General features: G+C 40.8%; 1 protein-coding gene across 5 annotated transcripts in view; it reads right to left on the bottom strand.

Annotated features, from left to right (window-relative positions):
* PDE1C (phosphodiesterase 1C) overlaps positions 1–19,342 on the bottom strand; it is a 360,443-nt gene that overhangs the window by 97,894 nt on the left and 243,207 nt on the right. For all 5 annotated transcript variants that reach the window (XM_049817292.1, XM_049817291.1, XM_049817293.1 and 2 more), the window contains exons 4-8: positions 12,396–12,509; positions 11,350–11,532; positions 9,090–9,156; positions 3,507–3,623; positions 1,449–1,589 (exon numbers count right to left, since the gene is read on the bottom strand). In XM_049817292.1, the coding sequence (XP_049673249.1) occupies positions 1,449–1,589; positions 3,507–3,623; positions 9,090–9,156; positions 11,350–11,532; positions 12,396–12,509 (622 nt within the window). The remainder of the gene's footprint in view (positions 1–1,448; positions 1,590–3,506; positions 3,624–9,089; positions 9,157–11,349; positions 11,533–12,395; positions 12,510–19,342) is intronic.

Here is a 19,342-nt window from a genome sequence, read left to right as displayed (position 1 = left end):
CAGGGAACACACAAAACTGACAGTCCTGGTGCGCCTCAGGGACTTCACATCCAGTTTGCTCTGTACATAGGTGAAAACATTGGGGCGGTGGGGTTTGGTTTGGTGTGGTTTACAAGAGGGTTTTGGCTTTGGTTTTCTTTCTAGCTGCTACCTCATCTCTCTCCCTCTTTGAGCAAAAAAAAGGCAAACTATTCCATTGCTTACTCCTGTATTTTCATGCCCTTCCAGTTCTCTCTTTTTTAACACTTGCCTAGCTTTATTGCACTCCCAGACAGAATAGGAAACCCCATTCGGCACCCTGGCAAGAGGGGCTAGAACAAAACAGCACTCATTCATTCACAGATGAGTTGCGGCTAAATTACTAACACACCCAAGAAGCAGCACGGTGGGAAAAGGCAGTTAGTTCTGAACATACACAGGCAGGAGGGCTGTTTCCATCCAGTCCCTTTTCAAAGCAGAGTAGCCCCAAGTGAAAACTGCCCTTCTTCAACGGTTTCAGGAGAAAAAGGGGATCCATTTGCCCACCATTATAATGCAATTCGCATTACTCAACGCTCTATTATTCTTACTGACTACAGCCTTCAGTGCATTTTCATTAACTAAGGGCCCTAAAAGCAGCAGGGACCAATTTAGGATCTCACCGGAGGGTTCGGGTATGCATCTGTAGTAGTTGCAAATTCGACCTAATTCCTATTTACTTCAGACACAATCAGGAGCAACTGACACACCTTTGGTCAGAATCTGGCAGTCTGGATCAGGTCTCGAGACAGACAGGGCCTGACTCCTTCCAAATATGTCTTTGATAAACACTGCAATCCACAGGGGCAGTCTACATTCAACACAGGAGACTGGGGACATGTTTACAGCAGGCACTGGAGCACGTTACTCCTCCGCGAAGAGCATCCAGGTCTGCCTTCAGAACTGAAAGCAACACAACTGTGGCAATCAAGGGACCGCATGCACAAAAGGTTGCTCCCGAACGCAAGTCAGTACAGCCGGCTTTGCTGTAGAGTCTGGATGGAGAGCAGCATCTCCCGGGAACCGCTCTCGTCATCCTCAGGTAAGTGGAATGAATTGTCCTTCGGAGGTACTGCCTTGCTCCCGTAAGTAAGAAGAAAGCTTAGAGAATTTGCTTCTTCACGTGAGGTGAAGTGAATTCCAACAAAAGTGAGTTGGCACAATCACCCGGCAGAGCTGTGGCAGAGTGAAAAAGGGAGCTTGGGCTTCTCATTTGTCCTCTTTTACATCACAGTTAAAAGATTTAATGATATCTTCACCTGCCTTCTATTTCTAAATAATCCTAAGTCTCTACTTTCATTAGCACAGCCATAGCAAAAAAGTTTTTCTACAGTGCAAACGAGTTCTACTGTGGATAATCATAATCTCCTTACTGCGCAAAAACTGTTGTAATCTCATTATACATTCAGGATGCCAACTCTTGTACTTACCACTACGCCTGTCTTGAAAAGGAGGTAATGGACTGTCTGTGTCACATCTGCGGCATGCATTAGGTTGTGATAGGGGTTTTTGTGCTTGCTGTAGCCAACCTCCAGAGCTTCTACAAAGGACACCAGGGCAGAAATGGGGATCTGAGTAAAGAAGACAGAATTAAAAATGAAATAATCACCTTGAATGGCTACCATTCAGAGGGGAGCATTTTGATAAGAGGTCCCAAAGAGCAGTTTGTACTTCACAGATAAATAACATGCTAAAACATCTGAAACGGCAGGGGGGGGAGAGACTCCAGGTTACTTCCTCAAACTGGCTTTCCCATCCCTAATTACATTATGGATGAATCACTCCCACACATAAACACACAAAAGTATGTATACTATGAAATGCCATCTGGAAGACACATGCAGTATGAAAAGTAACAGAGAGCACTTGATTGATTCCCCGTGGAGAAATATTTCTAATTAGGCCACAAGCATCTGTCTGTTCCCCTGACAACCCACTGGAATATATCTCTGCTTTGGTATTGACATTCAAGATTTTCTAATGAAACACATCATATAGCAAGTCTGAGATACTCTACTAAGAGAAATATCATTTATCAGACCTCTGGCTTTTCACGGCAAAATCCAGCCTGCTCATCCTAAGGGCTTGCCATGCTTTTCTGACTCCAAGAGTAGAACTGCACACACTCAAGAACATGCAGTTTAGGCGATTTCTAGAGAGGAGACTACATAGGTGGTGTCAGCTGCAACATATGCAACTGGCAACACGGGTTCTCCAGTTTCATCTGCTTATATGGCAAATACCCTAACCACTCATATTTCCATTGTTAGAGGAGCATTGTTGTTCTCCTCTTGGGTACATATCAGGGGAGGATGCAATTCTAACCAGTTATCTTCTTCAAACATTTCTAATCGGGTACAGGCAGTTCCTGAAGAAGTACAGGAGCCAGAGACCTGTAAACCCTTTCCAGCCAAAGTGAGTGGGGACACCCAGGGAGTGGAAGTGTCAATGGAAGAAGGGACAGAATATTTGTGTGGGGAGAATGGTCAAGATCCGAGAGCAACGTTTTTGCTATCCAAATTTAAGCCTGTTCAAAGCTGGAAGAAAAGTTATGTCACATTTGTATCTGCAAACCTCTGTAACAATTCTAGAATTATAGGATAGTTTGGGTTGGAAGGGACCTTTGAAGGTCATCTAGTCCAACCCCTCCTGGAATGAGCAGAGACACCTTCAACTAGATCAGGTTGCTCAGAGCCCTGGCTAACCTGACCTTGTAGGTTTCCCGGGATGGGGCATCTACCACCTCTCTGGACAACCAGTTCCAGTGTTTCACCACCCTCATTGTAAAAAATTTCTTCCTTATATCTAGTCTAAATCTACCCTCTTTTAGTTTAAAACCACTACCTCTTGTCCTATTGCAAGAAGCCCTACTAAAAAGTTTGTCCCCATCTTTAAGCACTGAAAGGCCACAACAAGGTCTCCCTGGAGCCTTCTCTTCTCCAGGTTGAACAACCCCAACTCTCTCAGCCTTTCTTCACAGGAGAGGTGTTCCATCCTTCTGACCATTTTTGTGGCCCTCCTATGGACGTATTGGAGTGGGTCCATGTCTTTCCTGTACTGAGAACCCCAGAGCTGGACGCAGGTGGGGTGTCACCAGAGTAGAGTAGAGGGGCAGAATCACCTCCCTTGACCTGCTGGCCATGCTTCTTTGGATGAATTTGAATTTGAATTCAAGCTCTCCTTTTTTGCCTGCACACTTGAGAGTCCTAGAATCTCAGGAGAATGACACCATTGTTCCCACAGCATCAAATGTAGTATTTCCCATGGATTCCATGGGAAAGCCTCTTTGGAAGCCTGTCTACTTTATGGTGTCCCATTGCAATCAGAAGTACTACTTAAATAACATTTGGTCTTGCTTACTGGGGAAAATGCAGAGTCCACAAAGCCTTCAAATAGCGCTACAATTGCATTCTGAATGGAACAAAGCAGGATGAAAGGGAAGTTGAACAAAATCCAAGATGGAAGAGACTTATCTTCTAACTACTGACCTTGAAACGGTTGATCAGATCATAGCGTGTGAGAAGTTCATAGAAAATGAATTTCAGTGCATGATCCCCACTGGCATCATTTAGTGCAAATACATCAAAGGACCACTTGTCTACATTCTGCAAGAGTGGGTAGAAAAGACAGTTAATATGGTCATCCCTTTTACAATGATAGTTCAATTTCTATCACATTACATCTACAAATGGAGAATAAGTGCATAGCTTCTTTTTTTAATCTTCTTCAATTTCATTTAACCAATGTAGTCTAACTTACTCATCAGTATTGTATGACTTGTGTTTAAGAAGCTTCCATTAAGAACACATATGCTGTTTGTTTATTCTAAACATAGCAATTCTCCACACCAGAATTTAATCAGCAAAGGCTGAATCCAAACCCATAAGAATCCTGCTTTGCTTTAGTACCTGAAACTTTGGGATGGCCCTATTGTGACTGATTTACCCTTCTCTGTCCCCTACCCACGTGCTATGTCTATGAAAAAGAATATTAACTTTGAAGGGAACAGGAATCATGAAGATATGCTTTTTAATGATATTAAAGCCTCTGGATTTTGCTGTCCCTATAGAGTTCTTATGACTTTGTATTATGAGCAAAGCACTCCAATGCTTCACTCATGCTTAAAACAGAGTAAGGTGGCATGCTTTTTGCAGTAAAAAAATCCCAGGCACCTATGGTCATATTTTTACAACTTAATGTTCAATCAACCAAAATAATAACTAACTAGAAGAACTATCTTGCTAGACCCAAAGAACAACTTAGTTCCTTCTGATTTTAATATTAATCCTGAATTGGGATTGTTGCAGCTTAAATTGCCCAAAGACAGCATGATCCTAATTTTTTTGTGTGTGTGGTTTTTTTTTTTAAGACAAGTGAGTCCGCTGGGGCATTCAGAAAACTACAGAGCAAGAGAAAATCACAGTGATATTACATTAAGTGCTAACAATGATGCAAAACCCAAGCTTTATAACAGAAGAGTAAATATCTAATTGCAGTTGGGAAAGTTCCAGTCAGCTGTAAATGATATATTAATGGTGCAGGGTGGTCAGTCAAGAGACTGAGGAAGGAAAGTTCACTTCCCAGCTCATAAAGCTAAAGTATAAGGTATAAACCTTCTTGCAGAAGGTTGAGTTCAAATCTCAACTCTTAGGAAAGGCCGTGGGAGCTGACAGCACTCATTTTCTAGCAAGATAAAGCTCCTTGGTCTCAGAGTTGCGTGCTCCTGAAACCCTATGAACCCTTCTCTCCTCCTCCTAGCAACAAAGAGGAAAGGTGAAGAAGGAGTTATAGCTAGAAGAATGATACACAGATCAACCACGTAGCTGCACCTGGCACAGGACCAGCTCTCACTTGCCTGCTGAGAACTTTGATGTACTTCCCACAGGGATTTATCCAAATGACTCTCCTTAAACTGCATATTAAAGATTGACATCTGTACACTGAAGTTTCCCTCCACTTTCAAACTCTGTTGCAGGTTACCTTTGTATTTCTTTGTGGTGCTTTCATCACGAAAGAAAGATGACTACATATCGCACATGTATGTGCACAGTCGCTCTCAGTGCAAGAAATGGTCTTTGGCTAGACATAATGTTGAATACTGCTAAGGATTAGAGTCTAAAAATCTGCCATCTTTTTTAGCAATACTAAAAATCCTAAATTACAATTATCTACCGAGCTCTTAAAGCCCAATCCAACTTTGTTGTTTGTTGTCATGGTCATGTTCCAGATAAGGACCTCACTTCAAGTCAAATGCAAAGGACAGTGACCTTTAACCGCCTTGCGGGCGGTCACCCATACATCAGCATAGCTACAGGACTTCTTACATTCTGAACAAGACCAGTGTATTTTGGTACTGTCCTTCTCCAGCATAGGCTGATCCTGACAACCTTGCTACTTGCATAGTGTTGATTACACAGAGCTGAGTATGCCTCTTGTGGAAGAATAGTCCACAGAAAGATTAATTAATGAGTGAATATCAAGGATGCTGAAGATTCAGCTCTGCTTTCACCTACCCCAGTAAATCACTTGCTTGATGAGCAGTTGATATTACAAGCTGTGTGGAGCCCACACATTGAAGGCAGGGTCAAGCTTCTCCAGAGATGATTTGTGGCCCAAGTCACAGAAGAGCAATCATAAATTGCAACTTTTCAACAGTTTCAGTAGGCATCGGAGAGGAAAAACAACCAAGAGAGGAAAAAGTTCCACCAAGAAAACATGTTTTGAAGCCCTTGAACAAACTTAGAAAATGGGCAAGAAAAATAATGCCCAAAGCATCCACTGAGTCAATTTTATGTATTTTCCTGGGTTTTGAGTGTTTTTATTTTGTAATCACTTATCTCAGTCAAGGAAGCAAATTAATTTAACACTTGCATGTATATAATAATGTACTTTGGGGTCTTAGAGCATTGAAAAGAATGTCTCAGCTATGATGAAATTTAATTCACTGTAAGGCAATCTTATCTTGTAAAAATAAAAAAGCTTTGTTCCTCTATATGTTTTTCCTACAGTTAATGTTGTGCTCTTGCAGCAGATAAAATTTACCAAATTGTGAAATTGCAGAATAGTACATCAGAATTGTTCTTTTGCATGAAATAATGGTTAACCACATAGACAATAAGTTTCATAGCAGTGATATCTAGATTTTAATGAGGGAGAAATCCATGCTCTTGTCAAGTCAACAGAAGTTTTGCTATTGACAATAATGACAGCAGCATTTTACCCTGAATATCTAGGGGGGGAAATCCTCTTAACAGAAGCATGGAAGTGTTACAGATGGCTTAGAGGCTTGCAGCAACAACAGTTACACTTTGAAAATTAGTGGATTTTATGACCTTAAAAAATAATTTAACACAGAAGCGATCCCTATAATGGGGAGAGATCTAAAGGGAGGCAGAACTTCACAGATGTCTTGTGAAGGAGGAGAAAAACAGTTTCTTCTCCCTAAGGAGAGCAGGAGAAACAAGGGATGGGAAACTTTCTGTGCTACACATCTCTAGGTCACAGGCCCCTTAGCCTCAGCTGAAATGTCATAAGCTGCTCTAATGCCACATATACCCACTGTGGTGTAACTGCAAATAGATCCGAAGTGTCTTACTTCTCAGTTCTGTGTCCATATTACTTGGCCATTGCTCCATTGCTTGGGGGAACCTAGAGATGAAGTGAAACACCAGTTCTTCCTAAATGCTCAGTTCTGTCTGTCCTTAACCTTGGAGACTTGGTTTGTTTTATAAGCCAACAAGCAGATTCAGGGATAGGTGTTACTCTTCTCAACACTACTGCAAGGCCTGACACTTTTGTAGCCACAGACAAGCAGAAGTCTATACTGCAGACATTGTAAATGACTACAGGTTCTGTGTTCATTACTTGTACATTAGCTAGCCCAGAAAATATTGCCCTGACAGCATGGGCATCAGAAAAAGCTGATAAAATCACTTCTAAAGCAGGTAACTACTTCAGCAACTAGTTAGTGTGAAGTTCTGTCTCTAACACTACACTGCTGAACAGCAGATCACCACAACTTACTGGGTAAATTAACATACTTACTTATTCAAACATGTCTGTATGAATGGTATGTATGGCCACTATTCAAAAGAGAGACAAGGCTGATCATCCCTTTTGTGGCAACAGATCTTACATCACCGCACCCATGTCATGCAGAATGGCAACAGGCTACTGCAGTAGAAAAATCAGTATCCAATATATAGACAGAGAGAGAGATGTTGTGCAATCAATTAAAAAAATAGCCTAACTTCTCATCCACTGAAAAAGTGAGAGAGATTATACAACTAGGACTTGCACTGCTACCACTCCATCTGCATTTTTTACAGAAGCTGCAGTATTTCATTGTTTTATTAAAACCAACCTCATTTTGCCAAGCTGATTCCACAGCTTTGGGTTACTCAGTGCAGATGTCCTGCTGGCCATGCCAGCAAAAAGGAGAGTACATAGTTCAAAAATAAGCTAGTTTTGACTCCATGACATCTCAATCCTTGTCCTTATTAGCATGACTCTGAGGGGAATGTTGGTTATGGCAATCCAGAACAGCTGAAGAGATGTGTGTGGTACACTCCTACACCCTTTTGCATGCTCAAACCATCAGCTCGTTTTACAGAGCACACCAAGCAGTCGGGTAGTTGTAAGGTTTTTTTACATGGCTTTACTGGACTGAAGCAAGCAACAAAATGTGCCATTTTCCATTAAGGAGATGTGACTGAGAAATCAAGATGAAGTATTATTTCAAAGACAGAAGACTTCTTCAAAACAAGTAACTCCTATTTCAACCACATCCACTACCAAACCCAAGGCCATCCAGCCAAAGACATGTTCTCAAAATAGTTTTGGAAGAAAATACCTCCTAGAGTGCACAGTGGCCAAGCAGCAGTTATTTCACTGTGAGCAAAATTAGTCAATGCCTTTGTTGTTATTGATGTGTCTTAACTTACTTTAGTTGATTAGTCCTCTTTATGACCTGTAATCATTTAAAAACATAGAAAGAGGAGAGGGTTTCTGTAAGGTTTGAGTTAGCTGAGAGCAGCTGATGGCTCTTGAATTGTCTTGTCACTGCTGAGGAGCTCAGGAGAAGAGGTACCATTATAGATATGCCTCATAAGCTGGTTATGGGGTATAGTTCTAAAAGAACAAAGACTTTAGATCCAATTTGCAGGTGTGAAGCTAACACTTGTCAACCTGCAGTTGGAAAAAGGTGTGGATGGATGCTTTGATTCTCTACATGAAAGGCATGTTTGATCATTCTTCTTGCATTCAATGGACCTTCTGTAATTCCTACACATCTTTTGATGAGTTGTACTATCCAAACCAAAAAGGATTCAGTACCCTTACTGCAGGTCTTTCCAGTGTGAAGTAGAGCAGCAGGATTGCTTCATGAGCTTTACACGTAATGCCCCTGTGTATCGCCCCACTGTATCACCTTTTTTTACCATTGCATGGCATGGATGAACCACATGCAACATGTAATCTGCAAAGCTGCTGTGTACACAGTTGGTTGCTAACTTGTGTTTGTAGTCTTGATAATTCCTGCCTAAGTCAAGAACTTTGCGATTGTCCCATGGATTAAACCTTTTTTTTCTTTTTTTTTTTTTTTTTTTCAGACTACTTCTGACTAATCAGTTTTTCTCTGAAACCTCAAAACTCATGAAAGGGTCATTATTTCTAAACCGATTGTCACCTCAAAGACCTGAAGCTGAGCAACACAAGAAATTCACTTCTCTCACAGCAACTGATCCTTTTCCTTCTCTACCTCTCTCCATCTGTTTTTTCTTTCTTCCCCATGGGAGGTTGTGGTTGATTCCACCATGTTACTAAGTCCTCAGTTTAATCACCGTAATTTAGAACAGAGCTGTAACCTTCACAACCTGAAAATGGCCACAGCCTTGAACTCTATTCTTTCCTTTATTGAAAGGATATTCCCTTAGGGCAGTAAATGATTAATGTATGTGAACTAAACTAAATGTCAGAGAGAAGTATTAAGACCCCCTTACCAAGTCAAATATCACAGTGTTATCTTGATGCTTTGTACAGAACCCGCCCCAACACCTTTTTATTGGGATTACCTTTAGCACTCCAATTACAGCTGGTGGGTAGCTCAAACCGACCATATTTGAAGTCCGTCTGTACATTCTACAAAGATAAAATAGATAAGGCAATGCATAAATAGAATTAAACAAAACAAACCAACCAACCAAAAATCGTAAAGCAACAGACCATTACATGAGACCTTATTTAGCCCACAAAACCCTAACTGCAACTTTGTTTATTTTCTTCCTTCTTGTTCCTAACTTGCACAACATTCTCTATACCATTCTTATTGTATAGCCTAACCTGAGACTATACACTCCCCAGTATCTCATAGCTTGGCTACCTGGTAGGACATCACAGAGAATCTGCCAATATCAGGTCTTCATCAGAGGGAAAGGCTACGCTCAAATAAACAAGATGTTCCCCATTTTCCACTGCAGATGACCATACTGCTTTTTCATTTCCCTTAGTCCTCACAGGTCCACATGCAAGCTAATTCTAAATGCACTTCAGAAATCATTTGTTGTCTGCAATGAATCAACTCTAGTTTGGTACAGCTGTTAACTTTTGTCTGCATTTTTTTAAGACTGATATAAAATCTTTGGGGTGTTTGCTGTGTGTGTGTGTTTGAGGGAGAGAGAGAGAAAGCATAATGCAATAATCAACATCTTCAACCATACTAAACAAAGCACTGAAGTATGTACCAGATTTTAAACTTGTTTTCAGGCTACACTGTGTCTAACAGGCTTGGTAAATGCAGAAACACTGTCATAGCTAAAATGCCTTTCTGCAGGTCACCCTTTTTGCACTTAAGCAACATAGGACTAAAAGGAGGTGATGGAAAGCTCTCTTCTCCCATCTGAAATGATGCTGTGTGAAGTCTTCTTTCACTTCCCTTTTTCTTTGTCATGTTCTGTACTCAGAACTGAAAAAAATCATCTCCCTTTGGAGAATTAAATTCACCCATTCCCCAAATTATAGAATATCTTACCCCCTCCTCCCTCCAGTCAGGAGCCCCATAGCCTTCTCTTAAGTGACAATTCAGGCAGAGCCCCTCTCCCTTAGCTTAGAAGAGCCACAGCCCTCCTCTGCTGCCATATCATATCTGAACACTTCCTTCTTTGGGCCACGGTGATTCAGATCAGCTGGAAAACAGCCTCCTGCAGCCAGCTCTCTGCAGTTCATTTACTTCCTTGTTGAGCAAGCCCCCCACTGAGAGTGAGGGTTAATTCACAAATAGCCTGTCAAACCTAGGAGAAACCCATTCCAAGGAGAAATGACAGGTCTAGTCTTATCACAATTTGCTGCCACTCTTAACACATGTACAGTAACTTTGGTACACAGATAAAAAAATCGGCTATAGACATGCCAGAGGAGGTTTCTGTGTGTCTGTGTGGCTTGTGGTCCACTGATACGCCCAGCCTCCTGCACAGAGGGCTGGTAGGCTGCCACTGCGATTCTGATGAACAGTGAAAGGCACTCTGCTCTTCCATTCCTGATCTGAGTTTTGCTGTAGAGACCTGGGACCTGCTGTCTTTCATGCTGCCTAAAGTCTGCTGACAGTTTCACATGCACCAGCCCCCTCCTTCTAGCTTCAAGGAGGAATGTCAGTGCAGAGTGGTTACTCAGTAAGAAAAAGTAAGATTGGAAGTCAGTCCAAATTGAAATGACTAAATGTTTCAAAGGGTTCAGCAAGTAAAATCAGTTTTAGCAGTAGGTTCTGACGCAAATCACTACAGAGAAAGAAGGCTGAGAGGACTCAATGGGTTTTTTGAAATCTGCCCTGGGCTCCAAAGTTTTCACATCTGTCTTGGTCTATAGTTCATACCAGTAATACTATGATATAGGATTTTCTTCTGTTTCTTAGCAGTTCTTCATAAATAAAACTAGACCACAGAAGTAAACAGAGGTAAGGGAGGGCTTGGTGTGGGCTGACTGAATTTTAAAAGCTGTCATTGTTGACCTAGGGCTATGCAGAGGTGCGTATTCTCTGTCAAAACTATCCCAACTGTGCTATTACATCTGTATTATGCTAAGAACAGATCAGTACGTGCTGTTTCAAGCTGCAATCAATTACTTAATCCCAGGTTTTGAGGTACTATCCAGATCTGTGTAGAACATCATTAGAAGTATATTAAAGTATTCTTCATTCAATAGAGTCATCTTCTAGTTCTCTGAGGTCTTTTGGCCTAAGGTACTCTCCTCCATCTCCTGTCATTGTGTCATCACATACCACAGGTGCAATCTGCTGTACCTGGGCAGCTACTAGAACAAAGTAATTACATGCTCTGTTACCTTTCCACAAATATCCCAGCTTGAACTGCATGGACAATACTCCTGAACCGGGGTTTTTCCTCCGTCCTTTTAAGCATCATCCCCATTTGCCGTGTGAAGGTAGAAGCCAACCAGTCCCGGACCTCCGAGGGCACAGAGTCAGACTGGATGTCACTGAGCTCATCTTCTGTGTCCAGTAAACGCCTAGAAGGGGGAGGGAAAAGATGGGTAAACAGACTTCCTTGGAGAGCATTGCAACATTATTAACAAAAAAGAAACTCACATATATTCTAATTAAAGCAGTTGTTAAATGTCTTTGGTTCGTCAGCCCTAATGGAACACACCTGTACAAGTCTTCAACAGGTTGCTTATCCTCTTGTATAGTTAAATGTCAGATTGTGAAACTCACTACTAGGCCAACAAACAAGAAGTATCAGCCTTCTGAAGCACAACTACATAATCACCCACTGACTTATCTTCAGCTCGTCAGTATTCCTGACCTTTCTGCCCTTCAGAGCTCATTTACAGTCATGTCTAACTTCGCAGTTAGCATCATACAGTCTTCTCCTTTCCCATTCTGGTCATATGAAGTGACTCTACAAGTGCATTTAGCACTGGTGAAATGGCATATAACAGAAAGGGGAACTCCTCTGCAATGTCTTACCAGTCTACCTTTATCATGACCCGGAGTAAAAATTTTTTTAATTTCAAAGACTTGATATAAGTGAAAAGATTTAACACTATTCAAAAGGAATAGAGGAGTAGGAATTTAGAAACTTTCAGAAAAAGCAGGACAAAATTATTATGAAAACATTTCTCCAAGAGAATATGTATTAAATTTATGATTGCTTTTGATCTCCTCCCCTGCCCCAGAAAACTTAAGAAGCTTTTAGACCAAGGATTGAAGATCTGCTCTACACAGAATACAGTATTTTAATGATTAATAACATATTATCTGTGAGTAATAAATCTTGGCTAAAACAACTTTCCCAACTGATGTGTAAATTACAATTTTGCGTTGTTAGTACTAGATATAAGAAGAACGCTGATGTCTGTAGTTAACTCACCTAGTTTCATCAATATATACTGACTCAAGAACAGTTGCAGCATATTCCAAATTTTTCTTTAGGTCTACAACTGAAGCTTCCCCTCTCTCTAACTGCTTTACCAAAGACCGCAATCTAGAGAAAAGGAAAACAGAAACCTGATTAGTACAAACAGAAATTGGTTTGAGAGTGAGTATCAGTTCAAAACTGGATCCGTCATGAGACCTAGCATACATGATTGGCAGGTGAAAACTTTTGGAAGTCTACAAGGTTCCTTAAGCCATATAAGAAATCAACAAAAATAACTTTTCAAAGATCAGTCACAATGATGTCAGGCAAACGTCACATTATATTTAGGCTCAAATAAGTCAGCGAGTTATGACTGTCCCCTACTCATACTGAAATAAGTTAAAATAGAAATCACCTAGAATTTAACACAGTAGCTAGGAGAGGGAAATTTCATTCCAGCCATAAGAAAGGAAGTAACTTCTTGAGTAGTATCTGTTGACAAATGTCAGCCATTTATGATGATTGGTGTACACATACGCGAAATTGTGTTAGAGTCTATTTAGAAATACCACTGCAGAAACACTGTACAAGGTTAGGAAATGCTATGATTTTCTTTAGATCAAGAGGCCACCTTTAGACTATACCATCTATATTAACCAGAACTCATGGAAGTGTTTTTATAAGGTTGTTGTTATTATTATTGGCAGGGGGAACAGACTTTCTGAAAACAAAAATTTGTGCAGAAAATGTCTCCTGTGTCAAAGACAAGTAATATATTTGTGCAATTTTCTTTTGTCTTTTCCTCTCCTTCAGTCTACTTTCTGTGGCAAACTAGAAAAACAAGAAAAGGAAGAAAGAGAAGAAGAAAATGTAAAAGTAAAGAGTAAAATCTAAATATTTTAAACAAGCCAAGAATATACATGCTTACAATTAGAAGAAAATTATCATTCCTTTAAAAGGACAACGGGATAAAGATTTGACATGTTAAAACATTTTTGTGACTGTCTTCATTCTTGCTAAACAGCAGGTAAATAAACATTCAAATATATATTTAACAGTGTAGCAGAAATAAGTTGTTAATTTGCCCTGTTCAAGATGCAAAAATGTAGAGGAGTAGTCATGTCACCTAAAATTTGTCTTCGACTTAGGAGACTACTCTTCCTCAGCTTTTTCCATAGTCCATGGAGAAAAATAAACTTTTCCACAAGGTAATTCAGAGGTAGAGCCCAATATAGGTGCCTGCTCTCACTTTATTAACCATAGTGGAAGCCCAACCTCCTACAGTAGACATGTGCATGAAGTTCTTAAAGTGAAGTGAGTATCTGTATTCCCTTGCTATCACAATGCCCCTGTGGCATCAGTGCTTTCAGAAGAAATCAAGTCTCCATGGGGCTGTATTTCATGGCAGAGCTGAGGAGCAGTCAGTCTACCCATGTGCACTGCACTAATAGCTCTTTGCAGCTGGGTTTCCTTCCCCCCCTCCTTTCCTCACATAAACGGTGAGGCTGTGGAGAACAAAAAATCTTAAAAAGTATCTATTGGTCCTCTGCCTAGATCACATAAATGCCACTCCTACTCACAGTGGTACTGCTGACACACAGCTACATATTTAGCTTTACAAAGAATCTTGAGCAAGAAGTGGACCCTCCATCTCCAGGAGGATTAACTCGTGCGCTTGTTGGCAGCCGAAAAACAGAAGTATTGTTCAATACTTCATTCCCGATGCGAGAATGGAGACAGGAAGGTCAGTGATGTACAAATACACTGAACACAACTCCTCTCATCTCTGTAAACTAGGGGGAGAGCATTCAACTATGCCAGCACGTTTCCCTCCAATCTTGGAACCCAACTCGGGGAATCCAGAGAGCAACCCCAGCCCCACGGAAGCAGCAGCATGGCTCGGTGCTCCCATACCCCTCTTCTGTGTAACTGCACCAAGTGTGAGCAGCAACACGTTGTGTTTGATGAGCAGAGCTAGGAAGGGTGCTCCCCCACCTTTCAGGTTGATTCCAGCCCCAGGCAGTACACATGGAAGATGAATTCACATCCTCCTTAGAGCCAAACCATTGATCTCTCCTACCCATTCCTAGCTTTTCTTGCCAATGCAGGAGGGGAGGAAGAGGAAAAAGAGAAAAAACCAAAACAAATTCCACATCCAAACAGTAAACATTGGTTCATATGCCTCCTCCTTCCTTGATCCCGTGTATTGGGAGTCCAGAGATGTGACTCCTTAACTAGTTACCAGAAACACTGTTTGTACACAAGCCACAGGAGTCAATATTGCAGGAGGAACATTATCTTTGGCTCTTCCTGACTTTTATGCCATTGAATTAAGTACCCACAGCTCTATGCCACAAGTCATTCAAAATTCATGTTCAATAATAGCATGGTGAGTAACGGTTGCTTCATGGCACCAACATTCATCATCGAAGAAGATTATGCAGACTACTGCGTGCATCAATCATTTGGAAAAACAGAAGTACAGTTGTTATAATAAAACCTTGTCACACGATCAGCTGCTCTCAGGTGAAAAAAAATTACGTTGTCTTACCATCCATTATCTATAACTATTTCTGATTCATTGAGTCACAGCAGCTGCTGCCAGTTACCTTTACTAAATAAGAGCGTGGTGATAGTTTGTCTTTAATGCATTTCATGTATCTCCATTTTTTTGAAATAGTCCTAAATGCAATCATAAAGTTAAGGCCAGGCTGTCCCACTGAAGGGCATCCAGGCAAATTTATTAGCTGAAAAATTCTGTTTCAGGGTGGCTGAAGTAATTCTGGAATTCAATCAAATTCACCAAACCATTTTGACTGAAATAAAAACATTACCACAAACTTTCAACATGTTTTATTTTTAGGAACTTGTATTAAAGCAATGGAAGCAGAGGGCAAGATGCTGACTTCCTATCTTTACCCCATAGACTAGTCATTGCAGCAGGTGAGTAGGGTTCAGTCACATATACTGTTTCACAGGAAAATGCCGAGTCTGACAGGCTACTGACTAAAAGGAACATACTGATATAATTATCATAATCAACTTTAGGAACCCAGTTCATCATTTACTTTGCTTTTATTGTAACTGTCTGTTTTGTGTGAACAAAATGCTGTTTTCAACCAAAGAATGTTTTGTTCTGTTCTGTTTAAAAAAGTTCATTATAGACTGATCAAAACCTAAATTTCCATTGTTTCTTTTCTTTTTTTCTCCTTTTCCTTTCAAGTTCAGAACTAAAAATTTGCAGAGCTCTACCAGTTCTAGTTCCACTGAAGCCCCTGGAGCTAGTTGTAGAAGAAACAGCCAATTCCTGTGCATTAGGAGATCCAAGGCCAGAAGGGAGTTGTTAACCGTTTCTAATATTAAGCTGTCTGTCATGGTTTAACCCCAGCCAGCAACTAAGCACCACGCAGCCACTCACTCACTCCCCCCCATCCAGTGGGACGGGGGAGAAAATCGGGAAAAAGAAGTAAAACTCGTGGGTTGAGATAAGAATGATTTAATAGAACAGAAAAGAAGAAACTAATAATGATAATGATAACACTAATAAAATGACAACAGTAGTAATAAAAGGATTGGAATGTACAAATGATGCGCAGGGCAATTGCTCACCACCCGCCGACTGACACCCAGCTAGTCCCTGAGAGGCGATTTCCTGCCCCCCCACTTCCCAGTTCCTAAACTAGATGGGACGTCCCATGGTATGGAATACACCGTTGGCCAGTTTGGGTCAGGTGCCCTGGTTGTGTCCTGTGCTGACTTCTTGTGCCCTGGCTGGGTATGAGAAGCTGAAAAATCCTTGACTTTAGTCTAAACACTACTGAGCAACAACTGAAAACATCAGTGTTATCAACATTCTTCGCATACTGAACTCAAAGCATAGCATTGTACCAGCTACTAGGAAGACAGTTAACTCTATCCCAGCTGAAACCAGGACACTGTCTTAAGACCATGACACGTGCCACAAGTGAGCCAGGCTGTAGGTCAGCCAAAAGTTTCTCAGATTACAGTCATCAGCACAGCAGTTACAAAGAACTGGTTAGTCACACAATATTAGCTCTAATTCTAGTTGTTTAATTATATTACGATACAGCTAATGCCTTTCTTAATGAGATTTCCAAGGGAAGCTATTCCTCCAGTTTGCAAATTCTCTGTGAGCATGTGCCAAATATTATGGAAAAAGTCTGAAAGCCTTTGTTCTACTCACAGTTATTTCACATTTTAGTCCTCAGAATAACCCCTTAACTGCCCAAAAGAAAAGCCTAGACCTGGGCAACATTATGCATTTTATCTTCCTATTACCCCACAGGGAGCTCAAGTAGGTGTAAAATCTTGGAAAAGGGCCAATTCCAGAATACAGCCTCCTGCACTGCCCTTCCAAGGAAAATACCTGTATGCACGCACTGTAAAAACCACTGAGAGTATCTGCAAATAATCCCACTGAATTCAGCAGAGCAATACATTTGTGTAAAGCAGCCGGGTTGGGCCCTCAGCGAAGGTGAGAGGTTATCCAAAGCATATGCTGTTCCACAGCCCTGCTCCCGCTCTTTTTAATGTTTCCCTAAAGTACTAGCTATCATAAGATTCAGGGAGCTAGAAAGCAGAAGACTAGAAACTGGGCACCTGAACTCAGTTTAAGAAAGTTACAGAGCTCAAAGACCCAAAGCCACTCTAGATCCAAACTGAGTAACAGGAAAAAGTAAGGCTGTTTTCAGCATGTTCTTGAAATGTAAAATTTCTGAGTAACTGCTCCAAGCATTCTCCTCTCTGTTATAAATAAAACAGTATCTGTGTACAAATATTTATCTCCTTAGCTAGAGGGCTTGCTTTTATGCTGTTGATTTTTTTTAAAAATAGCATTAAATATCACTGCAGAGAAGATTAACACCACTGCAGTCTGAATACCAGTCAGCTTCAATTAACATGCAAGGCACACGTATTGTCTGAATACTTGGGGCAAGTTCCTTTAACTGGTGTAAAGTCTGCAAAGCTGCATGGCTAGTCTCCACCTTTATTTTCAAAGCTTTGTGACTGTGATTTGCCACACGTTTTCAACAGTACAACTCAATCTTTTTCTCTGAGAATCATTCTCATAACATTGGGCTGGCTGAGGAAAAAAATACTTTGAATGCACATTAAAAATAAAAATTGAAAAAAAAATGATCTAGTATCATTACAGATTACCAAGGATGGAATATTTATCCCTGTTTTAGTCTTGATATTAACAGCTAAACAGTTGCCAGCTGAATCTGATTAATATGTTGTTTCAACCGTGACAGCCTACTACCTGACAGGTGAGGTCTGTAAAAAGCAGAGCAATTTTTTACTATAGCTGGGAAAAGAGGGCAAGCTATTGAACACAGCACTGCCAGAGCTGGTTAAGTACTCTCTTGAGACAATGTTCTTTCATCAATTGTCACTAATTCTGTGAGATCAAAAGCTATTCACAAGCCTCTACTAAGTCTGATACAACTTTCATTAAGAATGCCTGCAGCGGAATTTCATATCAAAATTGAGCCCTGCCCGTGGTAGTGAAGGCCCTCAGCAGAGAGGGGAAGCCTGGGCTGAAGTGACTGCTTCTTGGCCCCTTTTAACACATACTGAAATAGGAGACCCCAGAGCTCAGATGATAGACTGAGGGAATCATCTTTGATCAGTCAGTCCTAAAGAACAGGCCAGTGGGAGAAAGGACTTGCACCCTAGACCAGAAAATCCTCATAAGCGGATGGATTATTTGCCTGGGTTGTGAGTTCAAAAGTTTGCTACAGATATGGGTTGGAAGAAATTATTCAAAGTTTCCTGTCTCCCATCTGAGGAGGAGGAGTGGAAGGTAGTTGTAGTCCACACCACACCAAAAAAGGTTTTTGATTTATCTTTCTGCAAAATATGAAAATGTTCTGAAAAACTTTAAGAGATTTGAGCAACATTAGAACTTCTCCCACCCTTGCTAATAGTGACACAGCTAGCTAAAATGAGTTACTGGTTTTCTGCTGCAACCACCCCAGAAAATATGTGTCATTCTTACTTCCTTTCAAAGACATATGTAGTTCATGTGCACAAAGAGAGAAAAACTTTTCGTAACACTAAATCATTCCACAGCTACAGCTGACATACATGAGAATGTCCCTTCTCAATTCTTCTGTGAGATTTTTTACTGACGTACCAAGAACACATGGTACGAGAAAGTTTTGTACAGAGAATCAAATTTTATGGATGCCTGACAAAAATGGGTGTATGTAGCAACAAAACATGAGGTTTCATATCCTGAACGCTGGTTTCATATCCTAGGAGAGAATCTGTTCTTGCTATTCCTCAAGTTTCCAAAGCTTTGGAATCAACTTGCAAAATTTAAGTCAAAGTTTCCTTAAGCAGACAATATCCCATTGCATTTAGTGTAATTCTGACACCGCATTCCATGAACAAACAGTTTGGGGCTTCCCTGTAAACCTAAAGGATCCTTTAACACATTCTGTAAGAAATCAGGTTTCCTCTCACAGCCTCCCCCTACTCTTGTGAAGTAACTTTGTGCTGTTCAGTCATCTTCTTCAGCCTCAAATGTCACCAACTTTCAGTGGAAGTGGGGATACTTGTAAAGGGTGTTGCAGTTGCTTATTGGATAAGAATGCAAGCTACTACATCTATGTAAGAAACCATTTCTAATAGTCTTGCCATCATTAATGGTAAGATACACAAAATTTTCCCCCAAATATTGTCAGCATTAACTTCACTACGGGACACTCTATACACAGTCCTGTTCATCATAGAAGTTCATGTGCAAAAACTGGCACACAGTAAGATTGATCCCAGTTATAATAAGGTCCTTCATGACTTTTCTGCAGACAAGAAGAACGTCATTACAATTAGACACTAGTGAGGAATGCTTTCAGCTTCAGCAAATCCTTGTCACTCTGACTCTGGGGGCATGAATAAGAGGCACCTTCTGCTATCAGTCTGTGTTTATG

Source organism: Accipiter gentilis, chromosome 14 (assembly GCF_929443795.1).
Source record: "Accipiter gentilis chromosome 14, bAccGen1.1, whole genome shotgun sequence".
NCBI lineage: Eukaryota > Metazoa > Chordata > Aves > Accipitriformes > Accipitridae > Astur > Astur gentilis.
The sequence above is the reverse complement of the archived record's forward strand: the minus strand, read 5'-3'. Positions and strand labels throughout refer to the sequence as shown.